Source organism: Triticum dicoccoides, chromosome 2A (assembly GCF_002162155.2).
Source record: "Triticum dicoccoides isolate Atlit2015 ecotype Zavitan chromosome 2A, WEW_v2.0, whole genome shotgun sequence".
Classification (NCBI taxonomy): Eukaryota; Viridiplantae; Streptophyta; class Magnoliopsida; order Poales; family Poaceae; genus Triticum; species Triticum dicoccoides.
Genome location: NC_041382.1, coordinates 479,793,773 through 479,819,547, shown reverse-complemented (window position 1 = coordinate 479,819,547; position 25,775 = coordinate 479,793,773). Strand labels below are relative to the sequence as shown.

General features: G+C 45.8%; 1 protein-coding gene across 1 annotated transcript; it reads left to right on the top strand.

The window, feature by feature from the left end:
- The first annotated feature begins 911 nt into the window (after positions 1-911).
- LOC119357900 lies at positions 912-21,064 on the top strand. Its single transcript, XM_037624682.1, has 3 exons — positions 912-1,146; positions 19,689-20,316; positions 20,610-21,064. Exons 1-3 carry the CDS (start codon positions 912-914, stop codon positions 20,722-20,724), a joined length of 978 nt encoding a protein of 325 aa, XP_037480579.1. The 3' UTR covers positions 20,725-21,064.
- The last annotated feature ends 4,711 nt before the right edge of the window (positions 21,065-25,775 follow it).

Genomic DNA, 25,775 nt, shown 5'->3' with positions numbered 1-25,775 from the left:
AGAAGAAGCCACAGTTCTCGCAAATCCGCATGGAGACAAAGAAGGTGTTGTGGGACGGCAATGGCTCATGGCTGTCCCTCACCATCGGCACTGGCCTATCCCCCAAATAGGAAAGCAAGCTCGTCACCTTCCTCCGGACAGCATCAGACATGTCCAGTGTATCGACGGAGGTGATCGAGCACCACTGAGCCATGTGCCCCAATGCACAGCCCGTGATGCAAAAGGTATGGCGCCAGGCGCCCGAGAAACAAGAGTTCATCATTCAGGAGGTCAAGAAGCTTCAGGAGACAGGGATCATCCGCAAGGTGCTCCACCCCGAGTAGATTGCCAACCCTATCGTCATCCCCAAGCCAAATGGTAGAAAGCGCATGTGCGTTTACTTCACCAACCTCAACAAGGCCTGCCCCAAGGACCCCTTTCCCCTCCCACGAATTGACCTGATTGTGGACTCCACTGCTGGGTGCGAGTTGCTGTGCTTCCTGGACGCCTTCCGAGGCTATCACCAAATCAAGATGGGAGAAGGGGACAATGAGAAGACCGCCTTCATCACCCCCCGTGGAGTATACTGCTACATATGCATGCCCTTCGGCCTGAAGAGCACGGGAGCCACCTTCACAAGGCTAATGTGCATCAGCATGGGGCCCCAAATGGGAAGAAATGTAGAAGCCTACGTCGATGAGATTGTCATCAAGACTCGCGAGGCGAGCTCACTCATCTCAGACCTCGAAGAAACATTCGCCAACCTGTGGAAGCTCAACCCCGCCAAGTGCATCTTCGGAGTCCCTTTAGGCAAGCTACTTGGCTTCCTGGTCTCCCACCGAAACATCGAGGCTAACCCTGAGAAGATCAAGGCCATTGAGGAGATGCACCCTCCCTGAAACCTCAAGGAAATGCAGCACCTAGCGGGATGCATGGCCTCGCTCGGGCATTTCATCTCCAAGTTTGACGGGAAGGCCCTGCCCTTCTTCAAGTGGACTCCTAAGGCTAACGTGGCCTTCGAGGGCCTTAGAAAGTACCTCACGAGCCCTCCCATCAAGGTCGCCCTGTGCCCTCGCGAGCCTCTGCTCCTGTACTTAGCGGCCACCCCCAAGACGGTCAGTGCAACATTGGTCACAGAACAAAAAGAGCAGACCCACATCAACCCTCGTGTTGCCCCCCCCTCATGAGGTGCCATCCCGCGAGGCCTCCTGAGGAGCCCATGCAGCGCAGGTCACGTGCCCATCATGTGGGTGACATCGCCATGGCAGGTGACGGCAGCAAGGCCGTGCCAGCCTGTGCGGCCGGGGCAGTTTCCCCTTAGGTGATAAGGGAGCAGTTGCGCCAGCCTGCCCCCCAAAGCAAGTCCCAAAGCCTTCCGCTTTGGTGAAAGAAGACCAAGACAGCAACGCGGTAGGACGGAGGTCATCGTGGAGCCCCCTGCGCATCATGGATAACTTTAGTAGCTGAAGACCACCTTTTGTCATTATAAGCACCGACACTTGTCCCCTTTCAAATTGCCGCCATGTGGTAGCCCTTCCCGCCAATTGGTTTTGGGGAAGAGGATTGGGGTGCATATATAAGGGGCGGTGTTGCCACCGTAGCAAGAGATTGGTCCATTTTGCGCCATTGCTGACCCCCAAGAGCTCCCGCTCACCTTGTAGCTCCAAGAGCACTGTCCACAAGCAATTCCACCAAGCAGGAGTAGGGTTTTACACCGCACGGTGGCCCGAACCTAGGTAGCTCGCACTACTAGGGAAAACCCTAGCAGTAGCGCGGGTATTTTGCCTATCAGTAGCGCAGGATGCCACGCTACTGATAAGGCGCTACAGCTAACATGTAGCAGTAGCACGTGTTATCCAACTCTACTGCTATACATGGATAGCAGTAGCGAGCTTTAGTTCAAAGCGCTGCTACTAATATCTGCAGTGCTTTTTAGCAGGAAGCGCTACTGGTAAGGGAGCGAGCGCTACTGCTAACTTTATTCCCCTCGCTACTGCTACTTTTATTAGTTTCTATTTTTTCTACATATTTGTTTCGTATTTGAACAGGCTTTATACAATAATCTTTAGCATATCATACACATACAAATGTAATCATAGCATATACATACAAATAGTCTCATCAAATCATGTCATCATCATAATCATCATCCAACACAAAGTGGTCTCTGGTCATCATCTCGAAAATAGCAACACAAGTATTGATTACTTGCAACTACATTGTCATCCATCTAAACAATGATATACACGAGAAGAGCTATCACTATGAGTGAGAGCGGAACTATGCAGTACATGAGTTCATACCCCTCTCTCGCATTAGCGTGAACCTAAACTAACTACTGGCTGTCACTTGGAAACCGGAAACCGGTACACCTGGGCCTGACACTCCGGCCACTCGTCGTATACTCCTGGCGTAGCACTTCTTCGCCATCGATGATCTATGCACCCGCATCATCACATGAGTCGATGATATGCAACATACATAGTTGAGCAACAGAAAGTGATAGACTTGCAAAAACAGAAGCAACATATCATAAGCATAAACAACGAAGTTGATCGTACCCAAAATGCCCTAACTAGAGTTATCTTCGCTAGTCGAGGAGGACGGTTTAATTACATCACAAATAAAGTTTCGTCGTGCATAACTCAAAGTTTCGTCATACAAAAAGTATGGACTAAACGGACACATTGTCATATATCGACAATCACTCCAACATGTCGTGCCATCCATCCAAGTCAGGGAGATAGTCCCCGAGCCTAGTGAAAGGCTTCAGGTTGAGACGCTGAACAGCTACGCGTGTTCGGACGTCTTCCCACGACATTTGTCCTTCTTCGTAGAACATCCCTGTTTTTTCGACGACCTCCTTCATGATGATTTGGGCAAGTTTGCGCTGGATGTGATAGAACTCAGCTCGAAGTCGATGATCCTCGATATCTCCTAAGTTCTTTGCCCATGTAGAATATGGGCATCACCGGATGTAGGTGACATGCAAAGGTTCTGGTGATCCCGTCTGTACTCCAGCATGTGGTGTAGGACATAGAATCCATCATTAAGAGAATCACTCGGTTGCTGGATGCAGCAGAAGTCGGTCTTATGGCCGAAGGCGGGCCTGTCGTCCCTTTTCTTCTTGTCCTTGACCTCTCCACCCCGTGCGCCGTAGTAAAACATAGCACTGTCGAGAACGGACTTGATGTGGGTGTAATCCTTTTTGTTAATGTTCTTCGACGAGTCCAAGTAAAGAGCGTGGGAGTAACGGGGGTAGAGGATGATGAGGACGGCGCGTCCACCGCTGCGCAAAATAAGTACACCTCAAATTAATTAGCCTCCACCGTGGAAATGAATGATTGAAATCGAAGGAAGGATATCCGCTCGGATGACTTACATGGGATGATAAGGCACGAGAATCGCCTCCTTGTCCTTATTGGCGAGCATGAAATTGACGATGTATTCCCTTGCGTATTCACGGTGCTTTGTGCAGACTCCCAAGAAGCCCTCGTGCATGAAGTACGGGTCAGCGACACAGATATGAGGTATCTGCTCAACCCCGATGGGGTAGTTCATGTGCAAGGCATAAAGGCGGACAAACGTAAAATCCAGCTTCTTCAAGTGAAACATGTCGAAGATGTAATCGAATCGAAGGAAGAACTTCTCCGCGGGGAATGTGTCAACGTACGACAATTGTCGTGGCACGTTTACCACGTATAGTGGCTATCCTAGAGTTTTTGAGGTGATGAGGCCTTTCTCTATCCGCAACACATCGTCATGAAGTCCCCTTAGATCACTGAATCTGGCCCCTAGCGCTGCTTTAAGTAGGATTGGTTCACTAGGGATATGCCATTTTGCCGCACCGGGGATATCTATACGGTCTTGAACCCGAGGCTGCTGAGGCGGCTGGATCATAGAAGCAGTTTTATTGCCTTTCCTTGGTGTCTTCCTAGGCTTCTTTGCTACCGGAAGGTAGTCTATAATACGTTCAGCCTCCAGAGGCGGCAATTCAGGCACTGACTCATGACGCTGAAACCCTGAGTAGGCGCCAGTATTGACATACTGTTGAGTGTCATCGTCATCCTCATCCTCATCTATGGCGACGTCGCCAGCGACTAATGGAGCCTCTTCCTCACCCCACCCGCTATCACCCAGCATGACAGCCGATGCTAATTGGGTAGGCGGGGTGCTGATGTTCATACATAACTGCGTGCTCGTGGGTGTGCTCCCGGCCGCCTCCAGACAAAGCATACTCTTTGGCCACAAAAATACCACCCATTGCAATCACCAAGCCACCGCGGGGTCTCATCGTCATCCCCCTAGTACTGGAGGAGCCAAATTCTCGTGGCCTGGTTTGACACTGGCCATGGAAACCTTGAAGATGTCCGGGGGATCGGCCGGTCGTGGAACAATGGTTCCTTCGGCTTCATTATCATCGCCTTCCCCATGTCCACCTTCTGGTCGCCGATGTTGTACAATATGGTGCACGGGGTTACGTCGGCCTGCAAAGACATGTCTATGATGTGAGACATCCGAAAGGCAACGGAAACGTGAGATTATACATTTATTGAAGAGGGCCGGTGTGACATATACCGTGAGGGCGCCGAGCTCAGCCAAAGATGAAGCACCGCCGAGCATGTCCGGTGCCGGAGCAGGTGTGGGAGCAGGTGTAGGTGCTGGTGCAACACTAGTCGAGCTGCTCCCGAAAAAGTTAGCAAAGGGAAAGTCCGCTGCATTTTTTTCCAGATTTTGCCTGCTCCAATTGAAAATGACCGGAAGCAAGACAGTAGACACATCTGCAACCAGCTGTTTTGTGGCAGCTACCGCTATTGCGACTGTCTAAGATGATTTCTTCTCAACCGCAATCTCAACCTTCTTGTCAATGTTTTCTTCAGTTAACCTCTGTCTTTCCTTTCTCTCCTCCGCGGTCTCAAGGTAGTACTTCTTCCACGTGGCGCTATCTCTGACACCATGCACGCGTCCATACGACGGCTGAGTCTCCATCGGGAGTCCTTTCAATATGTTCAACACCCGGTTGAATGGAGTGTCCCACTTGGGCCTCGCCAACGCCTCAGACAGCGAGTCGCTTTCGACCGCAATCCTATGCTGCTCTCTCTGCAAAAGGAACAAGGATCGTTCACAAATATGACTAAACATGCAGTCAAATTGATAAGAAACTAAAATTACCAACAGTCTCATGAACTCCGTCATGATCCGGTTCGTCTTGAAAACCTTCTTGACTGAGTCCCAATGGTGTCGTGCCCTGAGGACGTCACGCTCCTGCGGGACGGTGAAGTCCGCCAAGGGGTCTGGGATGCCCAGACTTTCGCATTCCGCATCCTCCTTGGCCCATATGGACCTCTTCCTGCCGTAACCACGGCTTCCGAGGTGGTGGCGCCCCATGTTCCTCTATGGAAGCCCCTTCATGTACTTCGACTTTTTTTGGCAACTTCGGCCTCGCAACCGCCTTGAATATTTAAAAGTGCTCTTCCGTGATTGTCGGATTATCCTTTACAATCTCGGAGTAGGGTTCCTTTTTGTCGATGATACGATGTTTCACCCTTGTTTTCCAAGCGGCCACCGCATCGCTAAACTTGGTCATCGCATGTTTGTTTATCTTCTTCATTGTCGGGTCCTTACCTGGATCTTCATAATCCTTTTAATTCCGGCCTGGGAACAAGAATATCTGGTGCAGCTTCTTTAGGAGGGAGGGCCTCATATTATCTATCTTCTGTAGTTTCCCATCGTTGATGGTGGCACTTGTCCGTATGATGCGGCCTATTTGATTGTCGTAGCACGATCGCGCTTCCTTGGGCGCTATTGGCTCAAAAATGTCGTCGTCCATCTCCGTGACCACCAGTCTAGTAGTCATGGGCTGGTTTGGGCGCTGTGGCCTCTTTGCTTTTGGTTCTAGAGCAGCTCCGCTAGTCTCGGCGTCGGTGTCGACGCCGGTCTCAGTCTCCTCGCCGGTCTGCATGTCGGTATCAGTCCCCGATGCGATAGGTGGGCCCAACAACAACATCCATTGATCGTCGGCAAGGCTCAAAATTTTGTCTGCCGCCAGGTAGACGTCATCGCAATTACCAGAACCCTATCCTTCATCGTTGCTGGCCATGTTTCCTATGATTAAATCTAGTCAATTAATTCTAGACCTAATAAAATGAATAATGACATAAAAAGGCCTATGTTTTGCGGGAACGTTGACTCCTTCCCAGTGCGGCAAATCCCGGGCACTCGATATGTCCTAGTTTGTAGCACAAGTCATGCCAAAATTCACAGAAAATTTTGGCATGATCTTTGCTAAAAAGTGGACAAATCGAGCACCTAAAATTTGTCGGAATGGAAATGAATCAACATTCTGGCAAAACATAGGCCACTCGGCTTCATTCCCTTGAAACAACAAAAGGCCACTTGGGCACAATCGAACCACTTCAATGAAAAGATATAATCAATAATACAAGTCTAGGAAGGGATCATCTTTAAAATAAAACTTGCCTAAATTCTTTTCCTAGAAAAATAGTGGTCTTTTCAAAAATCAAAAACCTTTGCAAAATGATCTTACTAAACACTCATCTCTCTCTCACACACACACACACATTATTTTCTCTAACCCTTCTCTGCCTAGGACAGAACCCAATTAAATTGCAAAGGAACTCCATTTCTCTAACCCTTCTGACCTAATGCTCTAAAATAAATTTTTCCTCTAACCTAGCGAACCTAGTTAACATAGCTTGTTACCTAACGAACCTAATTAACATAGCTATTTAACCTAGCTAGTTAGTTAACCTAGCTTGTTAACCTAGTTTACCTAGATAATTAACCTAATGAAACTAGTTAACCTAGCTAGTTCTCTGTCAAAGCCCTAAGTAATTTTTATTAACCTAGATAATTAACCTAATTAAAATAGTTAACCTAACTAGTTCTCTGTCAAAGCCCTAACTAAATTTTTGCACTAATCTGGATAATTAACCTAATTAAACTAGTTATCCTAACTAGTTCTCTGTCAAAGCCCTAACTAAAATTTTGCACTAACCTAGATAATTAACCTAATTAAACTAGTTAACCTAGCTAGTTAGTATGTCCAATGTTTGTGCTATGCATGAGAGAGAGAGGAGGGGTGCTTACAGAGGATTGCTTTGGTGGTAGCGAGGGAGGCAGTGGTGGCGAGGGAGGCAGGGGCGCCTCTGGTGACGGCGAGGGAGGCAGGGGCGTCTCCGGTGACGGTGAGGGAGGCAGGGGCATCGAGGGTGGCTTCGGTGGCCTTGATGAGGCCGCGCGGCTCCGGTGGCGTTGGGGGCGGCTCTGGTGTCGGCGGCGGCGCGCGGCTCTTGTGGCTCCGGGGCGTCGGCGGCGGCAGGAGACGGCAGCGTAGTGGGGCGATGGTGAATTGGGGACACAACGACAAATTGAGGACACAGCGGTGAAGTGGGGCGAGGGATTTGGGGGAGAAATGGTGGCCGAGGGGAGGGCAAAATGTTGATTAAGTCAAACATAGCGGTAGCGCGTTACTGAAAACGCGATATAGCTAAGTTAGCTATAGCGCGTTTCATAAAACGCGCTACTGCTAAGCCTTTCTCCTTTTTTCCTTTCTCATTTATTTTTCTTTACATTTTATTTTCCTTTCTCTTTTTATATTTCTTCTATTTTCATTTACTTTTCTATTTGTTTTTCGATTTATTTTCTTTTCGTTAGCAGTAGCACCTTTCTACGTAAACGCGCTGCTACAATAAAATTAGCGGTAGCGCGGTTTATATATGAATGCTACTACTATGTGTAGCCTATCGGCTTAGTGGCGAGAACTTTAGTAGTAGCACGTTTAAAGTTAGACGCGGTATTGGTGCGTTTGTATCTGTAGTGCGTTTATGCTGCACACGCTACTGCTATTTAGCACTAGCGCCCTTTTTTTAACAAGTGCTACTGGTAAAGTTCTATGTATAAGGTTTTCCCTAGTAGTGTCGTTGTGTCTCTGTCGTGCCTCGCGCCTAGCCCGTAGCCTCGTAGTCGTGAGCCAAGTTCCCAGAGTTTGAACCATGGTTTTGGAGGATTTCCCGTAGCTCAGAATCAATACCCCAACAACCATCATGCATGGCTTATGCCAGAAGCTTCGTCGGCTACAGTCCACCGCTAGCACGTCAACCAACTTGCGCGCTAGTTTTTCGCTGCACCGAGCAAAAAAATTGGCAACCACGGAAATATCTAGCTCCCCACCCCCTCCCCAGACTAAAATCCACATTTGCATTATTTCCTCCTTCTTTTCCAAGTTCAAACCTTCACTGCTTGCTTGTAGCGCCACCTGCTCGTCGACGCCGCTCCTTCTTGCTGCGCGGCCTCGTCGACATAGTCACGTAATCCACACCAACCCCATCCTCCTCCTCCACCTCACATGCTCTATCCGTCAGCGTGACACCTTCCATCCAAATCACTGCCCCATCCTCCAATTAAGCGCTGCCCAAAGCCATTTTGCACGCAGTTTAGCCAGGAGCTCAAGGAGCATCTGGCAGCAGAGAAGCAAATCGCGGCGACACACGCGGATGAGGTCGCGATGGCTCCCATGCATGCCGACCGCCAGATCTTGGAGGAGCACCTCGCCATCGAGGCCACCATCGATGCCTCACACCTGGATGCCACCACACAGTTGGTTGCTTTAAACAAGAGTTCATGGTGTTTTCTCGAGGCCACTCCGGTGCCTTCTAGTGAATTCTTCTCCGTAATATTAATATGCAATCTGATCTTCAGAAATGTGATGTTTAGTTAACAGATTGGTTCAAGAATTACTATATTTCCTATTAGTTCTTAAGCATGCTTGGTTCGGTTAATTGTCTGATCTTCTAGTATACGTTCTATTTTGCAGTGTGGTGCTCAATTAACTGTTTGGTTCATTTGTTGTGTTATCTAGTTAACGGTTTGGTTCAATTCTGCAATGTGATGTTCATTTGTTGTGGGTACAATTTTGTATTGTTATGCATATGAGAAATAAACTACATAAAGAAACATAAAGAATTGCTACACTTCCAAGTTGTTTATCATGCTTTGTTTGGTTAACAGGCTTTTTCCATGCATCTCACATTAATCTGTTGGATCTGCAATTTTTTTAATTTTTTTATTAACATATCCTACTGATAGTATGCCAACTCTCACTTAACATGATCAATTTCTATCTTATATGTGTTGCAGGGAAACAATGGGAGGCACCAAGGTTTACCATCGAGGTTTGCACATGCATCGTCCTTTGGCTAATTGCACATCATTGTGCAAGTGCAGGAATCATTCTAATATTTAGGTTTTTAACAATTTGGTCTTGCACATGTAGGTCCTGCTATCAGAGGTTTAGACCCACTGTTCGACCCATTTTACATATGGGGAAATGAGATGTCCATGAATATCATCTAAGTCAAGAAACTCAGAAAGATTGTTAGGATAAAGAAACTAGCGACGAGTAACGGCAAGATATTTGTTTGCACAATGAAGAATACATCAGTCAACTATAGGATGGTACTAACTATTTTACCCTTGTTTTTTTCTTTGCTCCATTTCAAAATTTAGAACAGATATTTATGCATATCTTCGTTTTCAGCCCTTTCCAAAGCAGTTCACCGATGATTATCTTTCAAACCACCTGCATGGTCAAGAGGTGAGGAAGGTATTCATTCAACACCCTCGGTACAATATTGAAGTCTTGCTCAAGAGGACGAAGGTTGGGCATGCAATTATCCCTAGCCACTGGCCTAAAGTTGCAAGGACATTCAACATCACTGAAGGCTCAATATTCACCTTACCCTTCAACAGTTTTCCAGATGAGATTTATCTGTCCATTTTCAATGTACGATGATACTCCCCAAAGGTTTAAGATGTTGCATGTGAAACTTGGTGTTGTTGTGTCATGGCGTAGCTAGCTATATGCATATATGGTGTAACTGAGCGTTGAAGCATATCTGATGTAATTCAATTTTGAAATCCTGGTTGTCTTAATACGAATATGAAATATATGGTGCGTTTGATATGAAATGTCAATTTGATTACCAAATGGATTATCAATAATAGGCCCAATTAGCCTGCTTATTGGGTTTTCCCATTGCAGATGGTTTCTCAGACAACACCGTGAGCGATGAAATCAAACAACCCACACAACTTCTAGAAAGTAGGCGTGTTGGATCAATGAACAATCACACACGACTTTCGCCCGACAAATGTTTGCGTTAGGCCACCTTGCACAAACATTTTCACATTAAAAATTGTGTGTGATATACATAGGAACAGAAACATTTGTCCTGGATTCACTGTGTGGGATGTACATACGAACGGAAATGTTTGTCTGGGATTCACTGTGTGGAATGTACATACGAATGCAAATGATCAGGCATGTATAATTATATCCGATGGATCGCCCTATCGCATACGAGCTCTTTTTGCCCCGCGTGTGTGGCGGAAGGACATAGCACCTATGGTTTCTGGGTCTGTGGGAAGGACCCCCCTATCGCACACACAGGCAAGGCAACAGTTTAAAACTCTGTCATGGAAAGGGGGTAAAAACCATTTGTATAGGATGTCTCTACACCAGTGTAAGAAACATAAGTGTGTGTATTAATTTGCAGTGTTTATGGTAAAATGATAAATCTGATGATAACATGTAGGTGGTATCTATAGACCACTATCGAACATGCATCTATAACTAATACTCCACCCCTCCCCCCCCCCACACACACACAATCGACATCCTTCTGCATCTTCAGGTATATTAAAAAGGGTATTGCATTAAGTGACACACGATTCATAATTGGATTGTCTGCACTGATTATGTTTGATCCGGTTTCAGATGTAGATAGTTTCCATTTTTCCCTCGAGGTGATCCTAGGTTATCGAAGCCACAAGAAACTTTACTAAAGACAAGGTGATTTCTGCAAGCACTTGTTAACCAATAGTTCCAGTTTCCCAGACCAAATATACACAATTTAAAGAAAGAAATATCAATAGGGAAAATAAGCCAGGGCTTAAGGATTTATGTGCAATTGTATACTTATGCTTGGGATTCTATTTTAGTATACAACATGGCTCTGGTAGAAATTGTTGCATATATGCAGTAAATGTGTTGTTTATAGGAGATGCGTCCAAGTACCTCCGTGGCCAACATGCAGCCGCAACATGGTTCTATTATCTAGCCAAGGCCCTTACCGTATCATGGGGTTACCTCAATTATTAAGGACTAATTCATACCAACACATTGGGTGTTTAATGACTGCACAATTTATACCTTAGAGAATAGTTTTCAGCTACCATACTAATCTTACTGTTTAATTACTACAACATTCACTACAAGAAAAAGACACATCCGTGACATTTTGAGCTGAATAGATTTTTTTCCTATCATGCTTATGACACTTCTATGACGATAATTGTGAAAAACCCCGGTATCATCATAGATGTGGTGGGCTCCTACTTCTTTGACAAAAAACCATGACAGAAAATGGGTTTTTCGTACTGGGCGGGCTGGAGACGGAGTTGCATGACATTCTTTGGGCCATCCATGACGGAACAAACCGTGGTAGAAGCGAGGGCGAGGAAAATATCAGGGAGTTCCCGGTTATGGTGGGTGGTCAGGGGCCGAGCGATGCGCGTTTCTCTCATACACGTACGCGCGTGGGTGCGAGGTGTTGGGCTCTAACTGAACCCGAGCGAGGCGTTTGCCTACTGAACCTGAACGATTACACTCCAGGCTACACGTTACTGAACCCGAGCGATCGATCGATCTGGCTATTAACTGAACCCGATCGAGCGATTCCTTCGCTACTACTGCTAACTGAAGCCAATCGAACCTGTTGCCTCCTTCCCTTGATGAACAGTGAGCGTTGGATGAACATGACCCCGTGGTAGTAGAGGCCGTTGCCACTGGATGAATAGGACCCATATCGAGCCGGTTGGGGGTGGATTAACAGGACCCCATGGAGGGCTGGTTGAACAGTAGCCCGTCGAGGGGTGGTTAAACAGGACCCCGTGGAGAGGGCTGATATGTCTCCATCTTATCTATAATTTTTGATTGTTCCATGCCAATATTTTACAACTTTTATATACTTTTGGCAACTTTTTATACTATTTTTGGGACTAACATATTGATCCAGTGCCCAGTGCCAGTTCTTGTTTGTTGCATGTTTTTTGTTTCACAGAAAACCCATATCAAATGGAGTCCAAACGGGATAAAAACTGACGGATATTTTTTTGGAATATATGTGATTTTTGGGAAGAAGAATCAATGCGAGACGATGCCCGAGGGGGCCACGAGGCAGGGGGCGCGCCCCATGGGGCCAGGTGCGCCCTGGTCCCTCGTGGCCACCCCGTAAGGTGGTTGGTGCCCTTCTTTCACCGCAAGAAAGCCAATATCCGGATAAAAATCGTGTCCAAAATTCAGCCCAATTGGAGTTACGGATCTCTGGGAATTTAAGAAACGGTGAAAGGGTAGAATCAGGAAACACAGAAACAGAGAGACAGATCCAATCTCGGAGGGGCTCTCACCCCTCCGCCGCCATGGAGGCCATGGACCAGAGGGGAAACCCTTCTCCCGTCTAGGGAGAAGGTCAAGGAAGAAGAAGAAGGGGGGCTCTCTCCCCCTCTCTACCGGTGGCGCCGGAATGCCGTCGGGGCCATCATCGTCACCGCAATCTACACCAACACCTCCGTCATCTTCACCAACATATCCATCACCTTCCCCCATCTATCTACAGCGGTCCACTCTCCCGCAACCCATTGTACCCTCTACTAGAACATGGTGATTTATGCTTCATATTATTATCCAATGATGTGTTGCCATCCTATGATGTCCGAGTAGATTTTCGTTGTTCTATCGGTAATTGGTGAATTGTTATGATTGGTTTAATTTGCTTGTGGTTATGTTGCTGTCCTTTGGTGCCCATCATATGATCGCTCGCGTGGATCACACAATAGGGTTAGTTGTATGTTGATAGGACTATGTATTGGAGGGCAAGAGTGACAGAAGCTTCAACCTATCATAGAAATTGATGCATACGGGATTGAAGGGGGACCAATATATCTTAATGCTATGGTTGGGTTTTACCTTAATGAACGTTAGTAGTTGCGGATGCTTGCTAATAGTTCCAATCATAAGTGCATAGAATTCCAAGTCAGGGATGACATGCTAGCAGTGGCCTCTCCCACATAAAACTTGCTATCGGTCTAGTAAAGTAGTCAATTGCTTAGGGACAATTTCGCAACTCCTACCACCACTTTTCCACACTTGCTATACTAACTTTATTGCTTCTTTACCTAAAACAGCCCCTAGTTTTTATTTACGTGCTCTTTATATTCTTGTAAACTTATCCCGTTACACCTACAAAGTACTTCTAGTTTCATACTTGTTCTAGGTAAAGCGAACGTTAAGCGTGCATAGAGTTGTATCGGTGGTCGATAGAACTTGAGGGAATATTTGTTCTACCTTTAGCTCCTCATTGGGTTCGACACTCTTACTTATCGAAAGAGGCTACAATTGATCCCCTATACTTGTGGGTTATCAAGACCTTTTTCTGGCGCCGTTGCCGGGGAGTTATAGCGTGGGGTGAATATTCTCGTGTGTGCTTGTTTGCTTTATCACTAAGTAGTTTTTATTTTGTGCTCTTGTTTTCTATCTTTAGTTATGGGTAGGAAACGCAAATTACCAAAAAAAATTAGTGGTACCTATTGAACCAATGGTTGAAGAACCACTCAAAATATATCACAGTCCTGAAGCTTTTTACTTGGATCATCTTCGATCCCTATGTGCTCATGCTGAAACCCCAACTAGCTTAGTTGGGGGCAAATCTTTAGATGATCATGCTTGTTATGTGCGACACCGCTTATCTCAAAAAGGGAAACTTTTACTGGATCAAATTCATCGTTTGCAATGCTATTCTTGGAATTTATGTGAAATATATTATTTTACTTGTTGTTCTGAAGACCCTAAGAAACACCTTCCCTACCAATGTGAGTTTAGTGATAATGGAATCGTATCTTTGTATGCTAAGGGTGTTTATAATTTCTATGATGTTCAACAAATTGAAGAATTTGTTTATTTTAAGGGTGCTTATGAAATTGCTTCTTTGATTGGAAAGTATGATGCTACTCTTTACAAATATGAAAATTTTCCCATACTTAAATATTGTTATGATAATTATGCTTCTAATGCCTATGTTAAACCATATATTGAGGACTCCTCCACTGTCCAAGAAGAGACTAATATTTTGCAGGAGTCTATGGAAGAAGCAATTGATGAAACTGTGGGCTCATTGGATGAAAAAGATGATGAGGAGAGCGAAGAACAAAAGGAGGAAGAGCGGATTAGCTACCCGTGCCCACCTTCTAATGGGAGTATCTTTTCAACTCATACATTGTTTAATTTCCCTTCGAATTTACCGAAGGATGAATGCTATGATGATTGTTATGATCCCGCTGATTCTTTTGAAATATCCCTTTTTGGTGATGCTCGCTATGCTTGTGGCCAAGATACCAATATGAATTATGCTTATGGAGATGAACTTGCTATAGTTCCTTATGTTAAACATGAAATTGTCGCTATTGCACCCACGCATGATAGTCCTATTATCTTTTTGAATTCTCCCGACTACACTATATCGGAGAAGTTTGCCCTTATTAAGGATTATATTGATGGGTTGCATTTCACTACCACACACGATGATTTTGATAGATATAATATGCATGTGCTTGCTGCTCCTACTTGCAATTATTACGGGAGAGGAACTACATCTCTGCCTCTCCATGTTTCCAATATGATAAAATTGCAAGAAACTGTTTATACTATGCATTGGCCTTTACTATGTGTGCATGAATTGTTCTTTTATGACATGCCGATGCATAGGAAGAGAGTTAGACTTCGTTGTTGCATGATATATGTTACTTTGTGCTCACTACTAAATCACAAATCATTGTTAGTTAAAATTTGCTATGATATACCTTGGGATCCGGGTGGATCCATTACTTGAGCACTATTTGCCTAGCTTAATGGCTTTAAAGAAAGCGCTGCCAGGGAGACAACCCGAAAGTTTTGGAGAGTCATTTATTTCTGTTGAGTGATTTTATAAAGTTTAAAAACAAAAATAATGTGCCAAGGTTTGCCTTTAGGATGTTTAGATTGCTTGTTGGTTTGTGCGGTGCAAGACAGAAACTTTGGCTGTAGTGCGCGATTTTACATTTTTTACTGGAACATCAAACGGATCTGAAACTTTTTGCACTGTCTTTCTATACAATTTTTTTATTTTTCCTAATTATTTCAGAAGTTTTGGAGTACCAGAGGTGTAGTTAATGTTCAGATTACTACAGATTGTCCTGTTTAAGACATATTCTGTTTTTGATGCATAGTTTGCTTGTTTTGATGAAACTATCAATTTCTATCAGTGGATTAAGCCAGGAAAAAGTTATATTACAGTAGCTGCAATGCAAAAACAAAATATGAATTGGTTTGCAATAGTACTTAGAGTAGTGATTTGCTTTATTATACTAACGGATCTTACCGAGCTTTCTGTTGAGTTTTATGTGGATGAAGTATTCGAAGATCGAGGATGTCTCGATGTGAGGAGAAGGAGGAGAGGCAAGAGCTCAAGCTTGGGGATTACCAAGGCACCCCAAGTAAATATTCAAGGAGACTCAAGTTTCTAAGCTTGGGGATGCCCCGGAAGGCATCCCATTTTCTGCAACAAGTATCGGTATGTTTTCAGATTCGTTTCGTTCATGTGATATGTGCAAATCTTGGAGCATATTTTGCATTTAGTTTTCAATTTTCTTTGATGCACCATGCTAGTATGAGATAGTTCATGGTTGATTTATAGAATGCTCTTTGCACTTCACTTATATCTTTTGAATATGGCTTTATAGAATGCTTCATGTGCTTCACTTATATCATTTGAAGTTTGGATTGCCTGTTTCTCTTCACATAGAAAACCGCCATTTGTGAATGCTATTTTGCTTCACTTATATTTGTTAGAGCGTGGGCATATCTTTTGTAGAAATAATTAAACTCTCTTGCTTCACTTATATCTATTTAGAGAGATGACAGGAACTGGTCATTCACATGGTTAGTCATAAAATCCTACATAAAACTTGTAGATCACTGAATATGATATGTTTGATTCCTTGAAATAGTTTTGCAATATAAAGACGGTGATATTAGAGTCATGCTAGTGGGTAGTTGTGGATTGTAGAAATACTTGTGTTGAAGTTTGTGATTTCCGTAGCATGCACGTATGGTGAACCATTATGTGAAGAAGTCGGAGCATGATTTATTTATTGATTGTCTTCCTTATGAGTGGCGGTCGGGGACGAGTGATGGTCTTTTCCTACCAATCTATCCTCCTAGGAGGATGCGCGTAGTACTTTGTTTCGATAGCTAATAGACTTTTGCAATAAGTATGTGAGTTCTTTATGACAAATGTTGAGTCCATGGATTATACGCACTCTCACCCTTCCATCATTGCTAGCCTCTTCAGTACCGTGGATTACCCTTTCTCACCTCGAGAATTGGTGCAAACTTCGCCGGTGCATCCAAACCCCATGATACGATACGCTCTATCACACATAAGCCTCCTTATATCTTCCTCAAAACAGCCACCATACCTACCTATTATGGCATTTCCATAGCCATTCCGAGATATATTGCCATGCAACCTCCATCATCATCATATACATGACTTGAGCATTCATTGTCATATTGCTTTGCATGATCGTAAGATAGCTAGCATGATATTTTCATGGCTTGTCTGTTTTTTGATGTCATTGCTACGCTAGATCATTGCACATCCCGGTACACCGCCGGAGGCATTCATATAGAGTCATACTTTGTTCTAGATATCGAGTTGTAAATATTAAGTTGTAAGTAAATAGAAGTGTGATGATCATCATTATTAGAACATTGTCCCATGTGAGGTTATCAAAATAAAAGTGGCCAAAGAAGCCCCCCCCCCCTCAAAAGAGAGTCCAAAGAAGCCTAAAAAAGAAAAAAAAGAAAAAAAGAAAAAAAGAGAGAAGGGACAATGTTACGATCCTTTTACCACACTTGTACTTTAGAGTAGCACCATGTTCTTCATAAAGAGAGTCTCTTGAGTTATCACTTTCATATACTAGTGGGAATTTTCATTATAGAACTTGGCTTGTATATTCCGATGATGGGCTTCTCAAATGCCCGAGATCTTCATGAGCAAGAAAGTTGGATGCACATCCACTTAGTTTCCAGTTTGAGTTTTCATACACTTATAGCTCTTAGTGCATCCGTTGCATGGCAATCCCTACTCCTCGCATTGACATCAACTGATGGGCATCTCCTGTGACGCCCCTGATTTGACCGTACACTAATCATACATGCAAACGTGTACGATCAAGATCAAGGACTCACGGGAAGATATCACAACACAACTCTACAAATAAAATAAGTCATACAAGCATCATATTACATGCCAGGGGCCTCGAGGGCTCGAATACAAGACCTCGATCATAGACGAGTCAGCAGAAGCAACAATATCTGAGTACAGACATAAGTTAAACAAGTTTGCCTTAAGAAAGCTAACACAAACTGGGATACAGATCGAAAGAGGCGCAGGCCTCCTGCCTGGGTTCCTCCTAAGCTACTTCTGGTCGTCGTCAGCGGCCTGCACGTAGTAGTAGGCACCTCCAGTGTAGTAGGAGTCGTCGTAGACGGTGGCGTCTAACTCTTGGGCTCCAACGTCTGGTCGCAGCAATTGGATAAAGGAAGGGGGAAAGGGGGGAGCAAAGCAACCATGAGTACTCATCCAAAGTACTCGCAAGCAAGGAGCTACACTACATATGTATGCATTGGTATCAACTGGAAAAGGGGGTAGCATATGTGGACTGAACTGCAGAATGCCAGAATAAGAGGGGGATAGCTAGTCCTGTCAAAGACTACGCTTCTGGTAACCTCCATCTTGCAGCAGAAGAAGAGAGTAGATGGTAAGTTCACCAAATAACATCGCATAACATAATCCTAACTGATGATCCTCCCCTCGTCGCCCTGTGAGAGAGCGATCACTGGTTGTATCTGGCACTTGGAAGGGTGTGTTTTATTAAGTATCCGGTTCTAGTTGTCATAAGGTCAAGGTACAACTCCAAGTCGTCCTGTTAACGAAGATCACGGCTATCCGAATAGATTAACTTCCCTGCAGGGGTGCACCACATTTCCCAACACGCTCGATCCCCTTTGTCCGGACACACTTTTCTGGGTCATGCCCGACCTCGAAAGATCAACACGTCGTAGCCCTACCTAGGCACAACAGAGAGGTCAGCACGCCAGTCTAAATCCTATGGCGCAGGGGTCTGGGCCAATCGCCCATTGCACACCTGCACGTTGCGAGAGCGGCCGGAAGCAGACCTAGCCCCCTTAATACAAGAGCAGGCTTACGGTCCAATCCGGCGCGCGCCGCTCAGTCGTTGACGTCACGAAGGCTTCGGCTGATACCACGACGTCGAGTGCCCAAAACTGTTCACGCGTAGTTGGTTAGTGCGTATAGGCTAGTAGCCAGACTCAGATCAAATACCAAGATCTCGTTAAGTGTGTTATCTTAAAGTAACCGCGAACGCCGACCAGGGCCAGGCCCACCTCTCTCCTAGGTGGTCTCAACCTGCCCTGTCGCTTCGCCACAAAGATCCACACAGAGGGCCGTCGGGAAAGTATGTCCTTCCAGCCCCCAATTCATGAATCAACCGCGGGTACTCAACGAGCTGACCCGACTTTAGTCACCACCTGTATAGCATGTATATAAGTATGTATATACCCGTGATCACCTCCCGGGTGATCACGACCCGATAGTATAGCATGGCAGACGGACAAGAATGTAGGGCCACTGATGAAGTACTAGCAACCTATACTAGGCATGTAGGATTGCAGGTAAGGTATCAACAACGGTAGCAACAATGACAGGCTATGCATCAGGATACGATTAACGGAAAGCAGTAACATGTTACACTACTCTAATGCAAGCAGTATAGAGAAGAGTAGGCGATATCTGGTGATCAAAGGGGGGCTTGCCTGGTTGCTCTGCAAAAAGAAACGAACCCTCGAAGGTGAAGTAGTCAATCACTGGTTCAACCGCGATCTCGGGGTCTACCAGAAAGAAGTGACGGAGGGGGAACACAATAAATAACAGAGCAATCAAAGCAACACAAAGCATAACATGGCTATACGCGGTGCTAGAGGTGACCTAACGCAGTACTAGGTGACACCGACAAAGAGGGCAAACATCCGGGAAAGTGTCCCCGGTGTTTCGCGTTTTTGGACAAATGAATTGGAGAGGGAAAGCAACGTGTTCGCTATGCTAGAGATGCGTGGCGGACGAACAAAATGCGTATTCAAATTCGTCTCGTCGTTCTGAGCAACTTTCATGTACAAAGTTTTTCCATCCGAGCTACGGTTTATTTTATATTAATTTTAAAAAATTTAATTGTTATTTTGAAATTATTTTAATCTCTACTATTAAAGGAGAATCGAACGTCGTGATGGTTCGACCTCGCTTCCCCTCCCCCCTATCGATAGCAACCTCGCACATCCCGCACGATTTTCTTTTTTCTTTTTTTTTCTTTCGAGGCTTCCCACGCGAGCACGACCCACCAAGCCTCCGATCCTGAGAAACGGAACTGTGACCCACGAACTCACCCATGCCCCCGTCTCTCGCAACCCCTCCATCCCTATCGCATCTTTCTCCTTTGAAAAATCGCCGGTCTAGATCCTGATCCGTCGCGAGGAGCCGTCCCTCAAACTGCAGCACCGCGGCCGAGCCATCTCACAAGGAGGCAAGACGCCGTCTCACCTCCTCGCCTTGCTGCGGCCAACCTGGACGCGCTGCTGAGCTATCTCACCTGCCGCCGCCGTCCCCATTCTCCAAGCAGGCAAGCCGCCGTCTCACCTCCTCACCTTGCTGCGGCCAACCTAGACGCGCTGCTGAGCTATCTCACCTGCCGCCGACGTCCCCATTCTCCAAGCAGGCAAGCCGCCGTCTCACCTCCTTCGTCCCGGACACGCTGCTGCCGCAATCGACCCATCTCACTTTGCGCCGTCGTGGCCAAACAGGCAAGCCGTTGTCTCACGTCCACCCTCGTCTCTATTGCGGGCGGCCCTACCCCTGTACAGGAGCAGAGGAAGCAGGCGTGCAGGCAGGAGCTGGAGGCTGCGCGGCTGTGTTTGCCGGCAGGATGCACAGGAGGCGGGTGGCCATGGAGAACAGCCACACTATTCAAGCGCCGGACTCTGCTGTCGACCTCCTCATCTTCAGGCCCCTCCCATTTTCCTCTCCCTACTGCCAGTTCCCCCCATCTCCTCCGCAACGTGCTGCTCCATGCATTGGCAGCTAAAAGGTATCGAGTGTGGCATCTATCTCCCTCCCAACTCCTTTGTGTTCTCTATCTTTCAAGAGAATGTGAGATATTTAATGCTATTTGTGGAGAGTGTGTCGTAATGTTGAGTTATTGTGCACATTTTTTTGCTACCGTGTACAATAGTTTTTACAGGATGTGCTATTGTCGATTCTGCAAAAATATTTGTGCTATTTTGTAGATTTGTGCTGTCGTGGATTGTGCTTCTTTTTCTTATTAAATGATGTAGTTTAAAACAAGATCATGCCTAAATAAGTTTGCCCATGGAAGTGCAGCCCTAGCGATGGATTCGAACACCGGCAGCCATGTGAGCGCCCATGGCTGTGGACGTGGATGCTTGCCACGAGAGACGCAGAGAAGGAGCACACTGCTTGCCCTTTATTGAGTTGACCATGGTGACGCTCCGGTGGTGTTGTCCTTGCTAGGTCTGCACGCCAATGGTGTCGTAAATTGTAGTGATAGATGTATTGACACTAATTGTTTTGCAGATGGGGAGGATATACATTGTAAAAGAGCCTTATTTTGTTCATATCTAGGACATGAGAATTTAATTCTCACTTGTTTAAATTATTGGTTCGTATTTCCGTTAGGCAAAGTGGCTTGAAATAGACTGTCTTTACTCTTTCTATAAGACATAGGGCCGCAATTTTTTTTTAAAAAGAGGATCCAGCCAATTTGTTTTTCATTTTGTCCTTGAGATAATAATATATTATATGCTCTACTGAGTCATCTTCACACTACATGTTGTTTCAGCTAATGGTTATCACCGAGGTCCTGCTGCTAGCTATGCAATCCCATGATGGTCAGATACGAAATGTTGTAGAATGAAATATCCAACACTTTGAGGAGTAGGGTTTTTCAGTTTCTGCAAGCAGTTCATCTTCTTCATTAGAGACCGTAAAGGTAATTTCTCAATGGTACGCTTCTGTGTATTCATTAATGAGTTGAGTTGATGGTTAGAATTTGGGAAACATGTGAAGCTTCAAGAACAAAATTTAAATTTGGTTACTTAAGTTCTGGAGCAACCAAGTTTACCATTCACTTAATATAGAGTAGAAGCTAATATCTCAAGAAATATGTTTTCACTCTATATTGACACTTGACAGTAGGAATGGTATGAATAACATAGCAACTTCTTTTACCGGAAAAGGCTTTCGCCCCGCTTTACATATAAAGCAGCAACCAACCATAATCTGATACAAACACACGCCACCACAACTCACACACACACCCAAGGCTAGATACATAGACACGAGACGTAGCAACACCACACCCAGCCACTACAAGAGCTACCGGGATCCTCAACCGTGAACATGCCACCGCGAAGAGATGTAGCTGCAGATGATGAACCGTGAGCTCCAAGGCGGCACCTTATAGAAGGTTACAACACTTGAGTGCCGCCACCGCCCAAACCGAGGGTCAGGGTTTCCCCTGGAGCAACACGACGGGAAATGAGGACCGCGACAGCGCCTTCGAGAAGGGGACAAACTCGCCGCCACCGGACTGCCCAAAGACAGAGCAGGTTTTCACCCCGGTCCACGCTCACTGCCCCTGGCAAAGGTACAGAAGCCGCACCACCACCATCGATCGTATCCCCCCAGCCACCACGCCACCCACACGGCCATGGCCACCGGGCAGCACGTGAGCCACGGCCTTCGCTCGCGAGCACCGGGCTTCCACCACCAGAGTCGCCGCCCTGGCATCCAAGACCACCCCACCTCCTTCCACACGGACCACTAGACGCTGCTGTCAGAAAGGCTAGCCCTTTGGGCGAGAATGGGACCCAGCCGGCAGAAACAGGACAGGGGAAAGCCGCCGGCGGTTGCCGGGCATGCCGCAGCCACCTCGCCATTTCTCGAACGGGGGCCGGGCCGCCGTCGCCACCCATGGAAACAACAAAAACCAGAGGCACCCCTGCCAACCCCCGGAGAGCCCCAACCACCATGGCCAGCCAAAGACGAGGAGCGTCGAGCCACCGTGCTCCACCCTTCAGCCGCGCCTCCGATCACAGCTCCAAGCACCCCAAGCATCAGGAGAGGGGGGCCAAACCGCCGCTACTGTGCCGCCACCCCAACCAGCCGACATGGCCCCGGTCGAGGCAGCCGCCCGCAGCCCAAGCCTTCCGAGGCCCGCACCGCTGAGAAGTCAGATCTGGCCGAGCCGCCGCCAAAGTCGCAGCCGCCGTGCCCGACCACCAGCACGCACCACCATCTCCCACCTCCACCAGGCAGGAAGGACCCGGCAGAGGTAGCCGCCCGCCCAGAGCGCTGCCCGCGGCCCTCGCCGCCACAGGGCTAGATCCGGCCAAGGCGCCGCATCCAGACCCCGGGCACGGCCCGCCTCGTCGCAGCCCACCACGCCCACCGGAGAGCCCCGCGCCACCCGCAGAGCTGCCGCCACGCCGCCGGGTCCCGCCCTCCGCAGCGCCCTGGTCCGACCGCGCTGGCCCGCGCCAGCCCCAGCCGCACAAGGGGGTGAGAGTCCCCGCCGCCGCCGGCGCCGTCCGGGCTTCGCCCGGGCGCGCCCTCTGGCGGCGGCGGGAGGGGGAAGAGGGGAGGGAGAGAGGAGAGGCGTCGGCGGCTAGGGTTCCTCCCCTGCCGCCCGCGGGGGCGCCAAACGAGGGGGAGGGAGGGAGGGGGGGTCAAAAGCTCTTGCAACTTCTTTTACCAGACACGGAGTACACTTCCATACTTCTATAGTTGGACAGTGTTTCTTTCAATATGCCGCTATTTGCACCATTGTCAGTAATGTTTTCTTTCTAGAATTACTGTCCTTTTGGGATCATTTTTTCGTAAAATATTTCTCATTTTGACCAAATCATGTTTCTAAACTGAATTTCTTTTATTTCAAATCTCAGGTCAAAGCTATTACTGTGCATGTGATTCAGAAGTATTTTGTGGCTGTTGCCAAGGATGACCCTTGGTGCTTCTATGATATTTTAACATGTTCCTGCCTCTCATAGGCTACATTCAGCAGTTCCCATGTGTATGCAGTGCTAATTTTTTATCAGATTGGCAGAGGCTTCAGGATATACATATGCGTATTTCCACCTAAATGGTCTCATCCTTGGAACATGAACTACTGAAGTTTACGGAAATTTGGTATGTGAAGACTCAGGTTCATACTGCAATTGTCAGGTATACGTTTCAGATGGTCACACATGTCTATGCTTGATATATATTTCCAAATGGAACTTCTTTTGTTTGTAGTTAGATATTTCAAAGTTTGAGGGGCATGTTGGACCCAATACTGCTATATCCTTCTCTGAAAATATTAACTTCCTGCCATTATGCATGTGCCCCATAAAAACAGTGTGCACAATGTTGGATGCCTTCGTTATTATGATATTTTTACCATCCCCCTGAAATGCCGATGTTGATGGTGTCAAGCTTTGGGATCTACAGAAATTGAGAAATTTTAGGGCTTTGTCGCCATATATTCAAGCACGCCAACAAATTTTAGGGCTTTGTCGCCAACTTTGTAGGTCATTTTCGTGTTACATACACATGTCTGATGGAACATGCTACCATCTTTATTGTGCGCTTACATACTGTATACATGGCCGGTACCGTTAACATTCTTTATTCAAGGGAACACATCTATTTTGATTATGCAGGCTAGAGTGTAGTGTTAAACATTGGAGTGAGAGGAGAGTATAAGGGCAAAGATGGATCAGGAGCCTGGCCAGATGGTTTGTGACCCTAAGGCACGTACAAAAGATTGCATTGCAATGTGGTGCTAGATTAGGTGATCTGATTTTTGTGGATAAATTTCCATGTGGGTTTGAGGTATTAATTTAATAAGGATTTGTAGGGATCTATTGTGATCATGACTGCATTGTGGATACCATAGCAAACAACTTATGAGATTCACGAATTGTCATTAGGTTTGATCTAATTGGTTGTTGTACCAAACTATCCATGTTGTTTAATCATTTTCAATTCTTGTGGCATATAAGAAAAGGGGCAGCACAACCTAAGCATGAAGATGAGCATGCGAAGCAGGTGAAGGCAAAGGTCAGCTTGGTCTTGATCGGATGCCTTGAACATGGTAATGGAGGTTGAACACCGATCAGTTGCAACTTGTTATGTAGGAGACTAAATATGTATATGAAGTATGTTTTATTAGGTACAACATTTATGTGCTCATTTAAAATTGTTTTAGGGAGTCATTCATAATAATTGTTATTAGTGCACATAGCATTTAGTACACGTGACAAATTGATGAAATCAGATCGAAGCATTAATAAAATAGCCAACTGAATCACTGTAATTCTATTTCCCCATCTAATGAGCAACCATCATTTGAGTAGCTAAGCTCAGGTTTAGGCATTGAAAACATTGTTATAACTTCAAAACAACGATGGATGCACCATTTTTGTTTAATAATCATTAGTACACAAGAAAAGTTGTACCTTGTAGATCCAGATCACAACTAATGGGAAAGGCCATAAACAATGAGTGAGAAAATGCCGCTTATATAGATTAGCCTAAAATCCACCGGAGCAGATATTGTGGAGCTGACCATGAGCAAACATAGAGGAACCCCTAAAAAAACCCGAGCAAACATAGAGAAAGAAAGAAGGAAATACGATGCATGATTGAAGAGGGAGAACATAGGTAAGATGCTCTATTAGATTATTTTTTGTTATATTTTTGTGATGTTTCATAGCGACACACATGTATATAATTATCTCTGCCTAAACTTATAATTCCTCAATAATTTCGAGCATTTATTTGGGGCCAATATCCTTCAACTTTTATGAGTTTTGATCAAGAGCATGAGGATATAAATTTTTATTGACTCGTTCATGTTCAGCTGAAATTCAAGTATGAGGCACATGTATTTTGATTTAGTGCTACATTCTATAGGACAAGAAAGTATAAGGTGACATTTTATGCGATGAGCGCTTTTAGTGGAGGGGTTGCTAGGGCGACAAAAAAACCCTCCTCCATTGGTTGACGACGATGAGGGACAAGGGATTTATAACGATGGTGACGAGACAACTGACGAGGTTGAATCAGAGTCAGTGGCTAGCAATAATGGTGAGCAACATAAATTTATTGTTCCGTAGCAACGCACAGGCACTCAACTAGTATGATTTAAATAGTAAAACGCTATGTGTACACAGCAGAGGCCAGCCACAGCCTATGACCTGTGGGGCCAGGGGACCAGTTGACTCAGTCAACTATTGACTAGTCAAAGGTGTGAATAGTGCATCTGGGTCCCACATGTCATTCTCTTTGCTTTTATTAGATGATTTAATTGTTTTTTTATATGCAGCAGGGTCCACATGTAATACACACAAGTGCTAAAAGAACTTAACTTAAACTAGTAAATAAAACAACTAAACAAATGGGGCCACTGGTCATGGGGCCATGTAACTAATCTCTAGTAATCAACAGGGGCTAATCACTTTTAACACGGCCGGCCCTGATCGT

Bases quoted from the DNA above. Each gene is read 5' to 3' on its own strand.
- LOC119357900 (XM_037624682.1), top strand. From the start codon at position 912: ATGGCCTCGCTCGGGCATTTCATCTCCAAGTTTGACGGGAAGGCCCTG. The intron at 1,147-19,688 runs GTGTTGCCCCCC...TCGCCGGTCTAG, and splicing joins GCAGACCCACATCAACCCTC to ATCCTGATCCGTCGCGAGGA. The intron at 20,317-20,609 runs GTATCGAGTGTG...ATGGAAGTGCAG, and splicing joins CATGCATTGGCAGCTAAAAG to CCCTAGCGATGGATTCGAAC.